Here is a 20,150-nt window from a genome sequence, read left to right as displayed (position 1 = left end):
ACTAAGACTCCATGGGTAGAATTGCATCTCTCTCTGAGGGCACATGCCCTTGAGTCAGAAGGAATGGGGAAGGTCCCTGTGAGAGGGGAGCTGGGGGACCAATGGGCACCAAAGCTGAATTCCATTTAATCCTACCAGCTCTCCAAAGAGATCCTGCTGCCTCATAGGATCCAGGATTTGTGCACATGTGTGTGAGCAGAGTGTGGAGTGTGTAAGGGGCACATATAGCTTGAGGTTGCACAGGGATTGTCTATGTACAACCCCAGCTGCTACATGTATATGATATGTACAACCCCAGTTGTATCCTGGCAGATGCACGTAGGAGTATGGATGCAGCTGGGGTCTTTCCTACTGCCTGGAACAAGCCGGGTCTCTTCTTGGTAATTCTCTTCAGCTCCTGTAAAATCCTGTGATTACAACTCATGTTCATGGCTGGCCACACAGAAGAAAAAGTTCCCATCTCCCCATGCTCTGAGAGTGACTAGACTGACCCTTTCGGTGCCACTTCACTCCAGGAGACTCGTCAAACTTCCTGCCTAGGACACACCCAGCTAACTCTACTGCTCCATTCCTGGTCAAACACAGTGTCTACCTGGCCACTTTTTTTTTTTTTTTCCATCCAACAAGAAGCATTAACTTTATTAATGTTAGAAACAGTACAAACTTCAAAGTCAGCTGCAGTTACTCTTTTGAAGCACCAAAAAAGGTCCTTTTTTCAGATAGGTATTGTTAATGCCGTAATAGCACTTACAATATCATTACTGTTGTTCTTCAGGGCTCGGACTGCCTTTGTTCTTGACACATTTGCTTGTGACGTGACCAATTCTAGCCCCTTAACTTCCACACCTGTTTCATCAACCTCTTCCTCTTCACTCTCCTCTTGTACAGTTGGAATCTGTGTTTTCCTGAATTTTGGAAACAGCTTCACTTTGAACGTTGAATTTCTCAGCAGCTGCTAATTGTACTTGCTGAGATAAGTCCTTGATCTTGGCTTCCCTCAAAACTATCTAGGTATTTGAAGCTGGGCTCTTGTACACATCTGGTTTCTTGATGACAAAAAGGATATTCTTAGATGTCTGGATAGCCACTCTAGTAACCCCTGTAACCTGGTGAAGACCTAGTTTGGACATAGCCTTCCACGCCTTCCTTTCACTCCAGCTCTGTTTTGCTTTCCTAACTGGTTCTTCATCAGTTTCAGCTGCTGCTGCCAGCCGGGCTTGTGTGGTTGCTTGCACAGAATCCTGTTCCTCAAGTTCTGGTTTCTGTTCTAGACCTTGTCTCAGCCTGCGACTGTGGCAACTCCTGCTCTAGGGCAGGGATTTTTCTGCGGCTTCACCGGGTGTTTTGTAGGGGGAGTGCAGAACTAAGATGGCCATAGAAAGAGAGCAAGTGAGAGTGTGACCCACCTGTTGCAGAAGAAAGCCTTCCCCTGGTCACTTCTAGAAGCAGAATGAACTAGCCTGGTGACCTAGGAACCTGGAGATGGGGAGAGGATTACTGGTCTGAAGGTCCCGGCCACAGGCACTGGCTGGGGAGAGGTCCCATTAGGAGGCACATGGCAACAGCACAGCACAGCGCTGCTGGGAGGTCTCCTCTGGCACCAGGACACTGGTCTAGGAAGGGCAGGGGTGGAAGGGAGGAGGACCTGTGTGCAGAACCAGAAGAGAGCAGGGCTGGGTGCAGAGAGGCTGGAGGAGGAGTGCAAAGGGTCTGGTTCTGGTCAGTGCCCAGGGTCAGGAGGACAGGCCCCAACATGGTCTCCAGGAATGGCAGGGTTGAAGAAGCCTGTCCTCACTCAGAGTGGCCAGGCTGCATGCCAGGGACTCCAAGGTGCTATCCTGTGGGGGAGGTGCCACCAGCTGTCCTGGATTTGGGTCTGACACCTGTTAGCAGTAGCCAAGCCTTGTGCCCAGTTGGCTCCTCCTATACCCTCCAGCACAGCTGCCCACTCTAGGCTTCTGAGGAGCCTGAGGCCATGCCTGAGAGGAAGGGCTGCCAAGGGACTGGAGAGAAGGCCAGCCTGGACTCTGCTCAAATCTCATTTGGGGTGAAGAAGCCCCTTGTGTCTGGCCAAGTCTGTAATGTCTTCCCTGCTAGCACAGGGTGGGTGCTGGCTGGGCCCCTCTACAGATGGGGTGAGGAAGCCACCACGGAAGAGCAGGAGGCTCCTTCCCTGACAGGTGCTGGTGTGAGCATCTTCCCTCTGAGCCTTTGGAGACAAGCCCTTTCTCCTGACTCAGCTGTCATGGGAGCTTCAGGTGCCAGGCAGCATGTGGGGCATGAGGGACCTCAGAGTGTGAGGCTGCAGTGGGGCCAGACACACTTTCCCTGCTGGGGTTCCAGCCCCACAGAGCAGGTGTCATCTCCCCTCCTCCTCTCTACTGTCTTCCCTCCGCTTCTTTCTCTTTTGTTTCATCCAGATCCTTTCAGAGAAGACAAGTACACTCCATATGACATGCAAACTTTATTAAGGGAGAGCAAGAGAGGGGAAGCCACATGACTGACACATGGGTAGGCACTGGAGAGAGCCGGAGACAGGCTGATGGTGGTCACACAAGACTTAACATGTCCAGCAATGGCTGCCCAGGTGTCCTCATCCTAATCACCAGACAGGAGAACAAGTCTGTCTTATCTGAGTTGTTCATCTAATCACAAAAGTCCTGGTGAAAGAGAAAGTGATGTGAAGACAGAAGCAGAGGGACGTTTGAGATGCTGCTCAATTCACATAGGGAGGAGGGCCCAGGAGCCAAGGAATGCAAGGATTGCAGAGCTAGATGCAGAACAGGCAAAGAGTGGGACCCGGTCCTAGATCTTTGGAGGTGGAGCCCACCAACATCTTCCTTTTCCCAGGGAAACCCACTTCAGATTTCTCACTCCAGAGTCTTCAGAGAATAACTTTGTATTTTTCTAAGTCTCTAAGATATTCTGCCCTGTGCTTAGTCAAGTCCAACTCTTTGCCATCCTGTGAACTGCAATCCACCAGGCTCCTCTGTTCATGGGATTTCCCAGGCAAGAATACTGGAGTGGGTTGCCATTTCCTTCTCCAAGGGATCTTCCTGACCCAGATATTGAATTTCTCTCTGGTGGCTCCTGCATACCAGGTGGGTTCTTTATCCCATAAGCCATCAGAGAAGCCCCAAGTCCCTAAGCCAATGGCAAATTATTTTAGAAGCAAATATACGTGAATTCAGGGTCAGATAGGCAGGCAGAAGGGGAGAAACAGAGGAGAGAACAGACAGACTGGAGGGTATCAGGTGATCAGGATTCCAGTGGACAGTGAGAGATACAGGGGGTCAGAGACAGATGGAGAGACAGCAGATAGAGAGCCTGGAGAAAGGTGAGAGGAGAAGGGCAGAAAGTCAGCTGCTGGGCAGGAGGCAGGAGATAAGGCAAGCTGGTAGGGGGTAGACAGAAGCAGGAAATGGGCAAAGGGGCAAGGACAGGGAGAGTGACAGCAAGACAGGATGGCGGGCAGGGGCCCTCAGAGCTTGTCCTTGTCTCCACCTGGATCAGACAGTTTCCTGAGCTGCAAGTGGATCCCATTTTTGGATCTCAGCACCATGATTGGAGTGGGCACAGGGACCCTGGAGGGATCTGGTGACAGCTCAAAGCGAAGCAAGGTCAGGGCCACGGCCACCTTCAACTCATTCATGGCAAACTGCTTCCCGATGCAGTTCCTGGGTTGGGAGATAAAAAGGAAGAGAGCAGAGGTTTCTAACCCCTGCTGATCACAGGGATTCAGGGCTGCCCTCCACATGGCCCAGCCCTGATCCCTTCCTTACTCATTGCATTGAACTTGACAGCCAAGCCTTGGGCCAAACTCTTCCCCTGACCTATGACAAAGCCCACCTCTCCAAGGACTATCTCCTACCTTCTACTTCTGCTCTCAGCAGGAAAACCTGGGGAGCGTCAGTGCTCTAAGCTACAGAGTCAAGTCAACTGGATCCAGACTGTGAACTAGTATTCACTCATCCACTGGCAATTCCCGGTTTCAGGTCAGCCCAGGGCACTGTAGGGGCAGGGTGGACAGCCTCTCAGGACCTTACCACCTATGGTAGACAAACAGGCTGCCCAGTTCCCAGAGATGACAAGACAGGGTTGTGTAAGGAGTCAGAATGGCAACAGGGAGGCTTCCTGGTGGGACATGGGTTAACAACCCTAACCAGCTGACCATTTGCCTCTGAATTAATGGTCTGGCTTCCTGTCCCCCTCAGCCCCTCAGTCAATCTACCTTTGGAATGCTCCATTCTAATCCAGAAATGACCTTCCTAACCATTCCTTGGGCTCCTCATCTGGCCTTTTCAGCCTCCATTCCTCCCCTCCCTCTAAAGCCCCAGTAGCTCCAGGCCTGCTATCTTCCACATCACAGGGAGCACACGTCCCAGTGCCTCAGCGGCATCACAGCCCTCTCTGGATTCTTCCTCACTCACCTGGGATCTGTCCAGCTCCTCTTTCTGACTCAGCAACTGTTGAGGTCCCCTCCCCTCCTCACCTCTGCCATCCTCATGCTCAAGGCTCCATCCAGTGACCACCACCCTCACCCCCTCTGCTGGCTGCACCTCTTCCCACTCTGGACCCTGAAGGTACCATGGGTGTAACTCAAGGACACAGCACATCCAGTGCCCAGCACAGTGCCGGATCATGGATCCTCCACAGTCTTTTCAAGGAATGAATGAGTGAAAGAGTGGATGTGTGAATGATGTCTGTCTTGAGGAGACATGTTGTTGACAGTGAGCCCTGGGGGAGGACAGCGTTATCATCCCTGTGTTCCCATCTCCTAGCACAGGTCTTGGCACATGGACACGCTTAATACATACTTTCACATTTGAACAATATTAATTGAATTGAAAACAACTCAAGTGGACTGAGAGTATAACAAATATTCATTCTGACCTAAAATCAAGCTGCCTAGTTTCCCCTTTCCTCTAGTGGCAGCTGCATGATGTGCAGCCATGTCTACAAGGAAGGACTGGACCCTGGTGTAAACCAAATTCTAGAAGCAATTCAGGAAGACAATTTGCTTCAGAGCTGTTCTGTGAATGTTGATTCACAGTTGAAAATTTCCTAGAACTGTAGAGTCAGAAAAAACTTGTTTCTACTAAGTTACAAAGCCACTGAAGTTACTATTTTAGGGGAGGTTCTGTAGCCCATGGACGGAGGAACCTGGTAGGCTGCAGGCCATGGGGTCGCGAAGAGTCGGACACGACTGAGTGACTTCCATTTCACTTTCATGCATTGGAGAAGGCAGTGGCAACTCACTCCAGTGTTCTTGCCTGGAGAATCCCAGGGACAGCGGAGCCTGGTGGGCTGCCGTCCATGGGGTCGCACAGAGTCGGACACGACTGAAGTGACTTAGCAGCAGCAGCAGCTGTAGCCTTTAAGATCTTCAGTCATTTAGGAATGTATCATCCAGGTTAATAGCTATTTCAAAGGTGCTTTATACTTTACATGCAAGGGACTTTACAAATGCTTGTCAAATAAAAAATAGTTTTCTCCCCAAAGCTGACTTGATTGTCCTCCACTTTACTCTTTATCTTGCTAACATTAGACTCTGTAGACTCTGAGACTATGATATATAACTTCTGCTATTATATAAAGAATTTTGGCAACAGGAAAATATGTCATGGTTATATTAATATGAAGCCAAAATTATGTCAGATGTACTGTAGAACTAGAGAACACACTCATGACTGTGAAACTTATTCAAACAACAACTGACTAATCACAGACATGACTCAAAGCCTCAGGACATGGAAGGCAACCGATATTCCAAACCCATGCAAACACAATAGATACAGTGAGAGGTGGACTGGTGGATTAAGTAGAAAGGCAGTAGGCTGGCTAGCAATGTGGGAACAGAAGAAACCGTCTTTTAAGGTGACTGAAATTGTCCAAACCAAACATGTGTAGCTTAACTTTCAAGAAGACTTCTAATGTTAAGATGTCATACTCCTAAAGTGAGGAAAACCCTGGATACTTTGGATCAGTCACTGACATGGAAATGATGTCCATCCTTGTGGACATCAGGAGGTCAACGTCATTGTGGCGGGCCCTAAAGACCTTCTTGTACATGGAGACCCATGCCTCCTTCTCACCACATCAGCACACAAGGACAGAACTGCATGCACCACATACTAATGTAGACAGTCACACATATCAGGGAGCAACCAGTGACACCTGCTTCCCCCAGTACAGAGGCCTCACCTGGATCCTCCTGAGAAGGGCAGGAAGGCATAGCTGTGTTGAGTAGAACCTGGTGAGAACCGGGTTGGGTCAAACACCTGCAGAGAGAACAATGGGGCTAGGACAGTGGTGGTCAAACTCCTCACATCAATCCACAGAGCAGGAGCAGCAGCGGCTGGTGTGGAGCGAGCATCCCATCCCCTCCTCACACCATCAACTTGCCTCTGGATTCGGCCACACGTTTGGGTTGTGATGAAGTCCATAAAAGGAGAGGGAGACTAAGATTCCTGCGGGGCAGAGGAGAGAGAGAAGCCTGATGGTCCCCATGAAGCAGGGGGAGTATGTCTTCACAAAAGTCCTGGGAACCACCATGGGAGCACCCTCCATCACTCTGAATGAAATGATGTTCTTGCAAGACAGGTGGGCTGGGCATGAAAAAGCACATGAGCTCCATTAGGAGTAGGTGACCAGGAAATAGGACTGAGAAGTAAAAGAATTGGAGGCTTACATTTAGGAGCAATTCAGGTGACAACTCACATTTATCAAGTGCCATCATGACCCTGGGGAATGTGCAATAACTCATTTAATCCTCACACAGCCCTCAAGGAAGGCAGTTCTATCCCCATGAACCGATGAAGCACCTGAGCCTCAGAAAGATTAAGGGATTTGTCTATGATCACACAGCTAAGATGGGGAAGGGCTGGGATTCAGACCCACTGTGAGGTGAATCAGTGGGTGGCCTCCAGCCATGGAAGGGCTCTCAGACTTCATCATCAGCTGCTCTCTGCCACCCACCAGAGAAATCCTCAGAGACTGGACTCTCCGACCCATGACAGTGGAGTCCCTAAGCTCCCTCCTTTACTTGGATCCACGTGGAAGAAGCATGCTTCCCCCTGCTTCTGTCTGCTTTTCTCTTAAGTCTTCAGGTTTCAAGGAATTAGAGTTTTAGTTTCCATTATAAGACCACATTCAAGGGTTAACATTTGTTTATTGAGCTTTTGTTGCATTCAAGTTCCGTGTCAATCATGTTTTTATTGGATGTTACTAGCTGTACAATGTTGTGTGTGTACATTGAGAGAGAGAGAGAGAGAGAGAGATGGAAATAGCAACCCACTCATTGTTTTACTTGGATGTTACTAGGACTAGATCTGATAGACAGAGTACCTGATGAACTATGGACTGAGGTTCGTGACATTGTACAGGAGACAGGGATCAAAACCATCCCTATGGAAAAGAAATGCAAAAAAAAAAAAAAAAAAAAGGCTGACTGAGGAGGCTTTAAAAATAGTTGTGAAAAGAAGTGAAAAGCAAAGGAGAAAAAGAAAGATATTCCCATTTGAACGCAGAGTTCCAAAGAATAGCAAGGAGAGATAAAAAGAAAGCCTTCCTCAGTGATCAATGCAAAGAAATAGAGGAAAACAACAGAATGGGAAAGACTAGAGATCTCTTCAAGAAAATTAGAGATACCAAGGGAACATTTCATATAAAGATGGCCTCAATAAAGGACAGAGATGGTAAGGGGTATGGACATAAAAGAAGCAGAAGATATTAAGACGAGGTGGCAAGGATACACAGAGGAACTGTACAAGAAAGATCTTCACGACCCAGATAATCACGATGGTGTGAGACATTCTGGGATGTGAAGTCAAGTGGGCCTTAGGAAGCATCACGATGAACAAAGCTAGTGGAGGTGATGGAATTCCAGTTGAGCTATTTCAAATCCTGAAAGATGATGTTGTGAAAGTGCTGCACTCAATATGCCAGCAAATTTGGAAAACTCAGCAGTTTTCTGAGGACTGGAAAAGGTCAGGTTTCATTCCAATCCCAAAGAAAGGCAATGCCAAAGAATGCTCAAACTACCACACAATTGCACTCATCTCACACGCTAGTAAAGTAATGCTCAAAATTCTCCAAGCCAGGCTTCAGCAATACGTGAACTGTGAACTTCCAGATGTTCAAGCTGGTTTTAGAAAAGGCAGAGGAACCAGAGATCAAATTGCCAACATCTGCTGGATCATCGAAAAAGCAAGAGAGTTCCAGAAAAATATCTATTTCTGCTTTATTGACTGTGCCAAAGCCTTTGACTGTGTGGATCACAGTAAACTGTGGAAAATTCTGAAAGAGATAGGAAGACCAGACCACCTGACCTGCCTCTTGAGAAACCTGTATGCAGGTCAGGAAGCAACAGTTAGAACTGGACATGGAACAACAGACTGGTTCCAAATAGGAAAAGGAGTATGTCAAGGCTGTACATTGTCACCCTGCTTATTCAACTTCTATGCAGAGTACATCATGAGAAACGCTGGGCTGAAAGAAGCACAAGCTGGAATTAAGATTGCCAGGAGAAATATCAATAACCTCAGATATGCAGATGACACCCTTACGGCAGAAAACAAAGAGGAACTGAAGAGCTTCGTGATGAAAGCGAAAGAGGAGAGTGAAAAAGTGGCTTAAAACTCAACATTCAGAAAAATAAGATCATGGGATCTGGCCCGATCACTTCATGGCAAATAGATGGGGAAACAATAGAAACAGTGACAGACTTTATTTTCTTGGACTCCAAAATCACTGCAGATGGTGATTGCAGTGATGAAATTAAAAGACGCTTGCTCTTTGGAAGAAAAGCTAATACCAACCAAGACAGCATATTAAAAAGCCAAGAAATCACTTTGAGATGAAGGTCCATATAGTCAAAGCTATGGTTTTTCCGGTAGTCATGTATGGATGTGAAAGTTGGACCATAAGGAAAGCTGAGCACTGAAGAATTGATGCTTTTGAACTGTGGTGTTGGAGAAGAGTCTTGAGAGTCCCTTGGACTGCAAGGAGATCCAACCAGTCCATTCTAAAGGAAATCAGTCCTGAATATTCATTGGAAGGACTGATGCTGAAGCTGAAGCTGAAGCTCCAGTACTTTGGCCACCTCATGCAAAGATCTGATTCATTGGAAAAGACCCTTTTGCTGGGAAAGACAGACAGCTGGAGGAAAGGGGGATGAAGTTTGGATGGCATCACCGACTCGATGGACATGAGTTTAAGTAATCTCTTGGAGTTGGTGATGGACAGGGAAGCCTGGCGTATTGCAGTCCATGGGGTTGCAGTCAGACACGACTGAGTGACTGAACCGAACTGATGTCTACATCTCCATTCCTTCTCTGCAAATGGTTCATCAGTACTATTTTTCTGGATTCTATATATATGTGTTAATATATGATATTTGTTTTTCTGTTTCTGAGTTATTTCACTCTGTATAACAGGCTGCAGGTTCATCCACCTCACTGCAACAGACTCAGTTTCATACTGTTTTATGACAGTAATATTCCCTTGAGTTTATGGACCACATCTTCATAATCCATTCATTTGTTGATGGACATATAGTTTGCTTCCATGTCCTGGCTATTGTAAATAATGCTGCAATGAACACTGTGGTACACATTCTTTTTTATTTCCAGGGTCTCAGGTTAAATTCCCAGTAGTGGGATTGTTGTATATATGGTAGTATTATTCCTAGGTTTTTAAAGGAAAACATTTTTCAAAACTCATTCAAACTAGTGGGTAAGTATTAACTTCTGGCAGAAAAAAATCAGAGCATACTGCAACTGGGAAAGCATATGTGGATTTCTGGTCTACCACATGGTCCTACAGAGTGCTTAGGTGAGTGGTGAGGTGAAGTTCATACCTGCAGGTAAGGAGCGTCCATCAGGGAAGGTGATGGGCTTTCTCAGCTCTCTGCCAATGAATGGTACTGGTGGATAAAGTCTCATTGCCTCCTTGATGCACATGGTCGTGTAGCGCATCTGGTCCAGGTGATCCCTGCAAGGAAGCCCATCTGAGAGCAGGCAGGACAGGACAAGCAGGGATTCTCTCTAGCTAGGTGGGACAGGGCTCTTCCATCTCCTGGACGCTCACCAGGTGATGGAGGCGCCATCCCCCAGGAGGCTCTGGATCTCTTCCCGACACCTCTGCTGATGCTCAGGATGGGAGGCTAGAGCATAGAGGATCCAGGAGATGCCACTGGCTGTGGTGTCATGACCCTCGAACATGAACGTGTCCACTTCAGCACGGAGGTCCTCGTCAGACAAGCTGCTCCCATTCTCCATCTGTGGAGGCAGGGCCAGAGTGCAGGGTCTGCCCTTCCTGTGTACTTCTGCCCAAAAGCTCAGGCTTCTCTTGGCTACACTTACTCTGGCAAGGAGGAGGATGTCCAGGAAGTCCAAGTGCCTCCTGCTCCTCACCTTCTCCAGCTCTCCCTCCTTCTGCAGGTGAGCCTTCCTCTCCTTGATCACTGCATCTGTCCCAGAAAAGAGGTTCCCAGCCAGAGCTGAGGACTCTGGGGGCCCATATGCAGCCCCACCATAGCCCCATCTGCCCCTCAGGCCCAGTCTGGGTGCCAGGTGGATGAGGTGGGTGGCACTGGGTGAGCATGTCAGGACTGAGAGCTCCAGCGACATCTACTCCAGGCAGCAATCCCTAAAGTAACACAGCCCATGAAGGCTCTGCCTGAATGCTGCTGGGAAGGGGGGTCTCACTCAGTCATCACCAACCTGGTGACTCCTGTAACTCCCTACACAACACCTGAAACCCCGACCTCTGGGTTCCCAGTCCCTGCAGCAGGTGGGCGTGTGCCATCTCCTGAAGAGGAAACAGGAGTCTGGCCTCTGCCTGAAGAATCAAGGCCAGGTCCTCCCATATGTGCCTGATGAAGGTGGGGGAGCAGCCCAGGAGGGAGGGGAACCTGTGTGTTGATGGGTGAGCTGGCAGGCCCGGTGGTTCCAGCGGCCTTCAGGAGTCAGCCTGTAGATGAGGTCGTTCTGGTGGAAAGCATTCCGGAGTCGGGAAACAATCAGATGACTGAGGTCCCTGATGGCCTGGATGTAGGACTGGGAGCTCCTGAAGGGAGAGGATGCAGAAGAGGCTGGAGTTGAGGGAGGCGCTGACTTAGAGAGGGACTGGGGCTCTGGGTCAAGGATTCCTCATCAGTGGGGACAGGGAGCACTGAGGTATTGCCATTTCTGTCTTAGCCTGTGGAGCCCCTCAGTATTTACAAGTGGCCTGAGGATCCAGGCTTCTCCCTGTGTAGGAAACTGGAACTAGTGATTGAGTCAAGAATAGTCTGGGTAGAATTTGACTTTGGTCCATGTCTCTCGCAGAACTTACTTTTTGTGCTGAGAAGCATTAACACTGCCCTTATTGCCTCTCAGGTAAGTCATTCCCAGCTGGTGAGAAAAGGACCCTGCTGTTGAAGAGCTGTCACTGACCTGTCCATCTGGACGCTGCCCTGGTGGCTGAAGGCGCACTTCATGATGGTGTCCAGGGTCATCAAGGAGACATGTCCAAAGATCTCCAGATGTGAGTCCTGGCTGACAAGCTCTTCCCACTTGTCCTGTGGAGGTATGGGGATTGACCCTACTCTGCTTCCCCAGAAGGCCTGGCTTTCTCTCTGTCTCTACATCTTCAGATGAAATTTCCTAATTTTCTAAGCAGACTTGTTTTAGCAACTTAGGGCTGTAACACACATGTATAATGCAATGACTATTTCTTTGAACTGTTACTATATAATAGTTGTATTCTCTTCTAATATCCTAATTAATTATGAATTTTAGGAATAATTTATGATATTAACCAGCTTGTGGCTGAGCAGAAAGCATAGTCAGGGGAGAATATTTTGTGTCCTGAGGTCAGATCTGGAAAAGTGTTATCAACACTACAAAGCAAATATTTCAAGGCAAGGAAAAGCTAAAGTGACTCTAATGGGGCTCTTAGAAGGGGCATGAACTACTCAATTCCTTTCATTCATTTAATGTTACCTAAGACCAGGTGATGCCCAGTCCAGATCAGAGGTGATGTTTGTGAAGACCCAGCTCTGTGATGTAGACCTGGACTCATTTCCTCCCATGAGTGGCTCAGTGATGTGCAGAAGCCATGGAACCCAGGCCAGAGCCCACCTGTGTGACATCCTGGGATGTCCACTCTGCCACCGAAGCTGCCATTGCCCAGGCCAGCCAGGGCCAGTTTGCACTGACCTCCTTGATCTAACCCCCTGTGTTCAAACATGGAGATGGGAGAAGAGTGGACCCTGAATACACCAAGACACTGATTTCTCTTGGTGAGGAGAAAAGTATGCATCCAAGCTGGTGCCTAGATGTTCCTCTGTCCCACCTAGCTTTAATGAACACTGTCTCATACTAAGTTGAGAATGCATCATTCCGTGGGGCTCTATTCAATGGATGTCTGAGGGACATAAATGTCTGATAGTGGACTATGTCAGCTGTCCTGGATTCTAGTGCATATGGTGACAAGGGATGGACTCACCAGCATCACTCGGACAGAGTCGGCCATGATTCCCACGTAGGCCTTCAGGATGTCATAGCGGAAGGCTGGGGTCAGCATCCGCCGGTGCTGGAACCACTTCTGCCCCTCCAATAGCAGCAAACCTGTCCCTGAACCATGGATGGGTGTGTATGGGCATTGGGGAGAGTGGGGCCAACTTGGGAGGAACCAAGGGTGTCAGGAGAAGGCTCATCATGGGCAGGGGTGGGAAAAGCCAGTACATTTCAGGGATGTGAATTTACAGTATGTCTGTCCATAGGATGTGATTACGAGAGCAGTGAAATCGAGGTTGAAAAAGAGTAGGTGGACAGGTGATCAAAGGACTTATCGAAAAGTTAGACTGGGAACATTAGTAAAGACTGAGAAATTATGAAGAAGAAGCTTAGGTAAAAGGAGGGCTACAGCACCATTATAAAGGCTGAGGGTTTTATTAGCAGAAGAGAAATGAGGTTTGATTCAGAGATGAGGGTGCCTGGCACCTGTTGTTCTCCATTTACGCAGAGAGACTGCTCTTGTTTAACCTAAATGGTGGGTGGTCTGCAGTTGTATTTAAATGTACTTACCAATCCAGGGAGCCAAGTATTTGTAGGTTCTATGAGGCTTTGGGTCTGAAAGGTATAGAAGGAATGTGGATGGCAACAGACTTGGCAAGGAGCCTCCAGAGCAGCTGAGGTCTAGACCATAGACTCCCTTCCTTTCTTGGTTCTTATCAGATGACAATCTTTCTGAAGCCACAGCACTCTTGCTTCCCATCCCTGACTCTTTCTGTCCTGATAGTCATTGTGGTCCCAGGAAGGGAGGCTTGGTGCTCCAGAGCAGAACACCCACAGGACTAAGATGGTGAATTGCCCTGAAACATAAACTCAGTTCACTGCCAGAGAATAAGAAAGAACCTGTGGTTTTTCTACAGCGTGTGGTCATCTGGCCATCTCATGACCCAGAAGAGGCAACAATGAGAGGTGCCCAACCTGTATCAGTGTGGACAGGGAATCATATTCCAGTTCTGGGATCATCTCAATTCGTTTGTAAAAAGTAAGACGAAAGAGAAATCCTAGTCTTGCTTTTGGTTGGGAGGGTGTTTGGAGGAGCTCAGGCCTTGATGTCTGAAGTGTCAGTCTCTTCTGGAATTTCACATCCAGGGACATGTACTCAAATGAAAGATTGTCTCCAGCTGAGGGTTTCCTTCTTACCTGATCTCCCCAGGAACACCTTCATGTAGTCAGGGTCGTAGACCAATACTAAGGCCTTTGTGCCCCACAGCCAGCGAACACAGGCCTTTGGGTATTTCTCTACCCTTTCCAGTAGTGGTGGCAGCTCACTCTCCTTTTGGAACTGTCATCAAGGGAAAGACAAGTCAATAATGCCTTTCTTTTAGTTCTGGAGCTGATGTCAGGGTGAAGGTCTGGAAGGGTACCAGATTATCATTCTGGATCCATCAGCAGAACTAAGAGTTTAGAACTATTTCTTCTGACCTGGAATCTAATCCAACCTTGCAGGCTGTCCATCACTGTCCTAAGATCGGATTCTGTCCCATGTCAGGTAGAGGTATGGGCCAACACTACAAACTGCCTACAGAAACTTACATCAAAGATAATTACTTGGTTTATGACAATTTTGGAAATCATTTGTTGCTTGAGCAACTGATGATAATTTCTATCACTTGGTAAGCAGTATTGTCATATGATTCAGTTCAGTCTAGTTCAGTCGCTCAGTCATGTCTGACTCTGTGACCCCATGAACCGCAGCATGCCAGGCCTCCCTGTCCATCCCCAACTCCCGGAGTCTACCCAAACCCATGTCCATTGAGTTGATGATGCCATCCAACCATCTTATTCTCTGTCGTCCCCTTCTCCTCCTGCCCTCAATCTTTCCTAGCATCAGGGTCTTTTCAAGTGAGTCAACTCTTTGCATCAGGTGGCCAACGTATTGGAGTTTCAGCTTCAGCATCAGTCCTTCCAATGAACACCCAGGACTGATCTCCTTTAGGATGGACTGGTTGGATCTCCTTGCAGTCCAAGGGACTCTCAAGAGTCTTCTCCAGCACCACACTTCAAAAGCATCAGTTCTTCGGCGCTCAGCTTTCTTCACAGTCCAACTCTCACATCCATACATAACCACTGGAAAAACCATAGCCTTTAATAGAAGGACCTTTGTTGGCAAAGTAATGTCTCTGCTTTCTAATATGCTGTCTATGTTGGTCATAACTTTACTTCTAAGGAGTAAGCATCTTTTAATTTCATGGCTGCAGTCACCATCTGCAGTGATTTTGGAGCACAGAAATATAAAGTCAGCCACTGTTTCCACTGTTTCCCCATCTATTTGCCATGAAGTGATGGGACCAGATGCCATATGATTAGATTTATTTAAAGAATGAACAGATTATATCTTAAGAATTAAATTTATATGTTAATTTAATTTTGCCGTACCAATCACTACACATGTTTAATATTATCCCAGCATACATGTTAATGTTTCTTAGTAAGAAAGATTGTTTGGAATGTATATGGCTAAGTGGAAAAAATTAAATACCACATTGTGTGTATATATTATTATTTTTCATACCGAGTGTGTGCACAGTTGTAGGACAGATTCTGAGTGTACACATATGAGAATGGTATTGAAATAAGATTTTGATATGTGGATTTTTCATCTCATTTTCATTGACTAACTGTCAGAAACTTTTGTACACTTACCACTACTTAGAGGAATCTTTGTAAACTCCTGATTATGGACCACCAAGGCGTTTCCTTTCTGTCTCTACCGTCTCTACTCTTGCCCTGATGAGGTGGCGATTCCACAGGATGCATTGCCTCTGCCTTCAAGATGCTGCTTCCAGTGCTTCTTGCACTGGCTCCACCTGTTCATCTTCCAGGTCTTTGCCCACCTTCTTCCCTCTACCTGGTGGCCTTTTTTCTGTGCCACAGAGCAACTGCCTTTCCTCAACTTTGGAGACTCAGTTTGTTTTGTCACCTCCGGATTTCTCATCAACAATTGGTCCCAGGTGTGTTTCATGTAGTCAAACTGTCTTCACTTCAATGACTCTGTGTAACTCAGAGCAACCCTCTGCCCCTTTGGTATCTGATCTCGGCCTACATTTTTCTGCCATCAGAGTTCCCCAGCTTTGAGGCAACTTGTACTGTGGGTCACGTTCCTTCACTAAGCCTGTGTTTACTGAGCATTTACTTTGTGCCAGGCATGGATTTAAGGTACTAAATTAGGATGCGGCTCTAGATGCTCATCTGTTTGGACCCTGCAGGCTAGTGGAGGAAACTCAGATATTAAGTGGCCAAAACAGGAGTGGGTCATGAAAGTGTGATGGAGAAAAGACAAAGCCTATGGGGACGCTTTGGGGAATAGGGTCTAACTCAGAGCTGGATGTTAGAAAAGTCTTCTTCCTGCACTTGCTATTATTTGATTCATAATTTACCAAGATGATTTCAAGATAGAAAAATGAACCAGAGGCAGGCTTTCCAGAAGAAGCTCATAGCTATGATCTTGAAGAGAGAAATAGCTGAATCCAGTTACCACTGAGTTGTGAGAAGGACATCCAAGAGAAAAAGAGTTGTCCTCTCCACTCCTGGGAGACCCAGAATGAAAATGAATTGGGCCTGGGGCTTGTGAGAAAGTCATGTGAGGGATGAGATCATTCCAGGGAGAGAGCACATGGGGAGCCAAGTCCCAGAGGCTGGAATGCACAGGCAGGTGGAGAGGACCTTGAGACACCCAAGGTGCAGGAGATTAGGAAGGAGAGGGGAGAGAGGTACTGGGCCAGCCTGCATGGGGCTTGGGCTACTTCTAGTTCTTCTCTTTGTCTCCACTCTGCTCTAATCGTGCTGCAGAGAAAGAGAGGCCTCAGATCTGTTCAACCTGTGATTGTCTCCTAACAATTGTTTAAGCCACAAACCCTTGGTGAGCCATTTCCACGTGGCCCCTGACTTTGCTCTGAGCTCCCCGTACCCCTAGGCAAGTGCTGCCCCTCCAAGCCTGCAAGCTGCTCTTTTCTCTCCTGCCTGTCCCTCCACACAATGGACTGACACCTCTCTGTGCAGGCTCTGGGCTGGGTGCTGAGGGTGAGGGGGATTACAGGCTCAGTTCCAAGAGCTCATAGTTCAGAGAGAGGACACCAAACAGGCAGTTCTCCTCACCTAACCCCATCCTGGGAAACCGTTCCTGCGTGACAGCAACTTGTCAGGAATTAAGCACTGTAATTACATACCAGGAAAAATCCCTCAGTCCTAAGAAACGAAGCCAGTTTTTTCTAATACCTGACATAACACGACCCAGGAAGTGAGCCTCTTTTCCTGTGACCCGCACCGTCTTAGATTCCTGTGTGTTGTCTCCACACACAGTGAACCCACAGGGCTGATCCATCAGACTGATGTCTGTGCTCCCAAGCAAGCTCGGGGCCAGGCAGGGAGCATACAATTGAGTAATGAGCAGGGAAACATCTAGAAGCCTGTTTTGTAAGGACAGTTAAAGCTGCTCTGCCTGGAGAGCAGGGAGAGTCAATAAGGAACAGCCATTGTCTTCAAAGGGCAGGGTTTCCAGGACAGCCTGAGATCTCTCTGAGGAAGGGGTGTCTGACAGACTCGAGGACACCAGCACAGGGCCTGGGAGGAGTGAGCCCCCAGGACTGGATGAGGAGCCTAGATCTAAGAGATAAGCTGTGTTACTTCGTGGGGCCATGTGCTGGTCACACAAAAAGGCTTTGTCCCATGGACTAACTGACCGTGACCATCCCTTACCCCAGCCTTCCCTGCCCTCCCACTCCCCCATCCTGCTCCATCCTACCTCTTTCTTGTGTCCATAGAACCAGTGGGAAGGAGGAGACGGGAACTGATGAAGGGCTTTGAGCAGCCACTGTCTGCGCAGGTAGAGCTGTGCCGCCTTGAGCAGAAGCAGAACCAGGCCGAGCAGGGAGACCACCTGCAGGAGCCCAGAGACCCCACCCAGGGCTCTGGTGGGACTCAGCACAGAGACACTCATGGTGCAGTGGCTTCTGGATCACTGACTGTCCCTGACTGTGGCTGACCTTCCTGGACACCTAGCTTGGTCTGGGAGGATCTCCCCGCCCACATGGGGGAGGGTGAAGGTGAAGGCAGATCTCACACCTGGGCCTCCAGAGTTTTTTTGTGTGTTAGCATTTGGTTTTATTAAATGTAATCTCTCTTATGTTACAAAATGTAAAGAATAAAAAAGAGAAGATAGTATTTATAACTTGAAGGGGGAGTTTGGGTTGTTCTAGGATCCTGCAAACTATCAAACTATCATATGCATATATATTTTTTGAAATAATTAGACAATTTGAAATAAAACAGGAAAGTAAATGTTTTTTGAAGTTTCCGATGGCTGAGTTCCCTCAATGTTCCCCTGAAACTATCAAACATTGTTAACTGACTATGCTCCAGTACAAAATTGGGCTGGTAGTTCAAATGGTAAAGAATCTGCCTGCAATGCAGGAGACCTAGGGTTCGATCCATGGGTAGGGAAGATTCCCTGAAGAAGGGAATGGCAACTCACTCCACTACTCTTGACTGGAGAGTTCCATGGACAGAGGAGCCTGACAGCCTATCTATAGATATCTATACATAGATGTCTAAGAGGATAGGCTGTCAGAGGAGCCTGATATCTAGACATCTATCAATGTCTAAAGACATCTATCCTCTTAAAATTTTAAGTGTGTAATACAGTACTATTTTCTATCCCAAAATATATTTGCAATTTGGGGTTGCAAACAGTTGGACACAACGAGCAACTAATACTTCCTTTTCAATATAAAATCAGTTCAGTTCAGTTCAGTCGCTCAGTCGTGGCCGACTCTTTGTGACCCCATGAATCACAGCATGCCAGGACTCCCTGTCCATCACCATCTCCCGGAGTTCACTCAGACTCACGTCCATCGAGTCAGTGATGCCATCCAGCCATCTCATCCTCTGTCGTCCCCTTCTCCTCTTGCCCACAATCCCTCCCAGAATCAGAGTCTTTTCCAATGAGTCAACTCTTCGCATGAGGTGGTCAAAGTACTGGAGTTTCAGCTTTAGCATCATTCCTTCCAAAGAAATCCCAGGGCTGATCTCCTTTAGAATGGACTGGTTGGATCTCCTTGCAGTCCAAGGGATTCTCAAGAGTCTTCTCCAACACCACACTTCAAAAACATCAATTCTTCGGTGCTCAGCTTTCTTCACAGTCCAACTCTCACATCCATACATGACCACTGGAAAAACCAAAGCCTTGACTAGACGGACCTTTGTTGGCAAAGTAATGTCTCTGCTTTTCAATATGCTATCTAGGTTGGTCATAACTTCCCTTCCAAGGAGTAAGTGTCTTTTAATTTCATGGCTGCAATCACCATCTGCAGTGATTTTGGAGCCCAGAAAAATAAAGTCTGACACTGTTTCCACTGTTTCCCCACCTATTTCCCATGAAGTGATGGGACTGGATGCCATGATCTTCGTGTTCTGAATGTTGAGCTTTAAGCCAACTTTTTCACTCTCCACTTTCACTTTCATCAAGAGGCTTTTGAGTTCCTCTTCACTTTCTGCCATAAGGGTGGTGTCATCTGCATATCTGAGGTTATTGATATTTCTCCCGGCAATCTTGATTCCAGCTTGTGCTTCCTCCAGCCCAGTGTTTCTCATGATGCACTCTGCATAGAAGTTAAATAAGCAGGGTGACAATATACAGCCTTGATGTACTCCTTTTCCTATTTGGAGCTGTCTGTTGTTGCATGTCCAGATCTAACTGTTGCTTCCTGCCCTGCATACGTGTTTCTCAAGAGGCAGGTCAGGTGGTCTGGTATTCCTATCTCTTTCAGAATTTTCCACACTTTATTGTGACCCACACAGTCAAAGGCTTTGACATAGTCAATAAAGCAGAAATAGATGTTTTTCTGGAACTCTCTTGCTTTTTCCATGATCCAGTGGATGTTGGCTATTTGATCTCTGGTTCCTCTACCTTTTCTAAAACCAGCTTGAACATCAGGAAGTTCATGGTTCACATATTGCTGAAGCCTGCCTTGGAGAATTTTGAGCATTACTTTACTAGTGTGTGAGATGAGTGCAATTGTGTGGTAGTTTGAGCATTCTTTGGCATTGCCTTTCTTTGGGATTGGAATGAAAACTGACCTTTTCCAGTCCTCTGGCCACTGCTGAGTTTTCCAAATTTGCTGGCGTATTGAGTGCAGCACTTTCACAGCATCATCTTTCAGGATTTGAAATAGCTCAACTGGAACTCCATCACCTCCACTAGCTTTGTTCGTAGTGATGCTTTCAAGGCCCACTTGACTTCACATTCCAGGATGTTTGGCTCTAGGTGAGTGAGACCTCAATATAAAATAAAAAGGTTTTAAAAAACACAGATAAAAAATGCTCAGATATTTCTTTTTTTTCTAGAGCTCCAGATATGTTTCTAATGAGCAGTCATGTTTAAAAACAACTGGACTATATGATGATCTTTTACTTTTATCTCGTTTGTTTCACTTTTTCTATTTCATATTCAGTGCTCCCATTTCATTTTGTTTATGTTCTCCAATTTCTCCATCTCTTCTTTTTTTTTTTAATGCTCTTTCTCAAGCCTTTATCAAGTGTAGTAGAAAAGATTTTGTATACATGCATATACAAATATGTATAATATATATATTT

General features: G+C 47.1%; 1 protein-coding gene and 1 pseudogene across 3 annotated transcripts; both read right to left on the bottom strand.

The window, feature by feature from the left end:
• Window positions 1–715: 715 nt before the first annotated feature.
• LOC109556883 (nascent polypeptide-associated complex subunit alpha pseudogene) lies at window positions 716–1,755 on the bottom strand (annotated as a pseudogene).
• A 1,726-nt stretch (window positions 1,756–3,481) lies between these two features.
• On the bottom strand, window positions 3,482–17,496 carry LOC109556328 (taurochenodeoxycholic 6 alpha-hydroxylase-like). Of its 3 annotated transcripts, none has more exons than XM_019957525.2 (12): window positions 17,302–17,496; window positions 13,701–13,842; window positions 13,074–13,118; window positions 12,493–12,620; window positions 11,439–11,563; window positions 10,916–11,070; window positions 10,365–10,471; window positions 10,090–10,280; window positions 9,860–9,993; window positions 6,406–6,470; window positions 6,205–6,281; window positions 3,482–3,677 (listed from the first exon to the last, which is right to left on the bottom strand). In XM_019957525.2, the coding sequence occupies exons 1-12, from the start codon at window positions 17,494–17,496 to the stop codon at window positions 3,482–3,484; spliced, it is 1,560 nt and encodes a 519-aa protein (XP_019813084.2). The 3 variants fall into 3 exon arrangements, with proteins under 3 accessions (XP_019813084.2, XP_019813086.1, XP_019813087.2); XM_019957527.2 differs by having other exon boundaries at window positions 10,916–10,974; XM_019957528.2 differs by lacking the exons at window positions 10,090–10,280; window positions 10,916–11,070 and having other exon boundaries at window positions 9,860–10,009; window positions 10,359–10,471.
• Window positions 17,497–20,150: the final 2,654 nt, after the last annotated feature.

Source organism: Bos indicus, chromosome 3, assembly GCF_029378745.1.
Source record: "Bos indicus isolate NIAB-ARS_2022 breed Sahiwal x Tharparkar chromosome 3, NIAB-ARS_B.indTharparkar_mat_pri_1.0, whole genome shotgun sequence".
Classification (NCBI taxonomy): domain Eukaryota; kingdom Metazoa; phylum Chordata; class Mammalia; order Artiodactyla; family Bovidae; genus Bos; species Bos indicus.
The sequence above is the reverse complement of the archived record's forward strand: the minus strand, read 5'-3'. Positions and strand labels throughout refer to the sequence as shown.

Bases quoted from the DNA above. Each gene is read 5' to 3' on its own strand.
- LOC109556328 (XM_019957525.2), bottom strand. From the start codon at position 17,496: ATGAGTGTCTCTGTGCTGAGTCCCACCAGAGCCCTGGGTGGGGTCTCT. The intron at 9,994-10,089 runs GTGAGCGTCCAG...GCTTCCTTGCAG, and splicing joins GATGGCGCCTCCATCACCTG to GGATCACCTGGACCAGATGC. The intron at 6,282-6,405 runs GCAAGTTGATGG...TTCTCTCTGCAG, and splicing joins ACGTGTGGCCGAATCCAGAG to GTGTTTGACCCAACCCGGTT.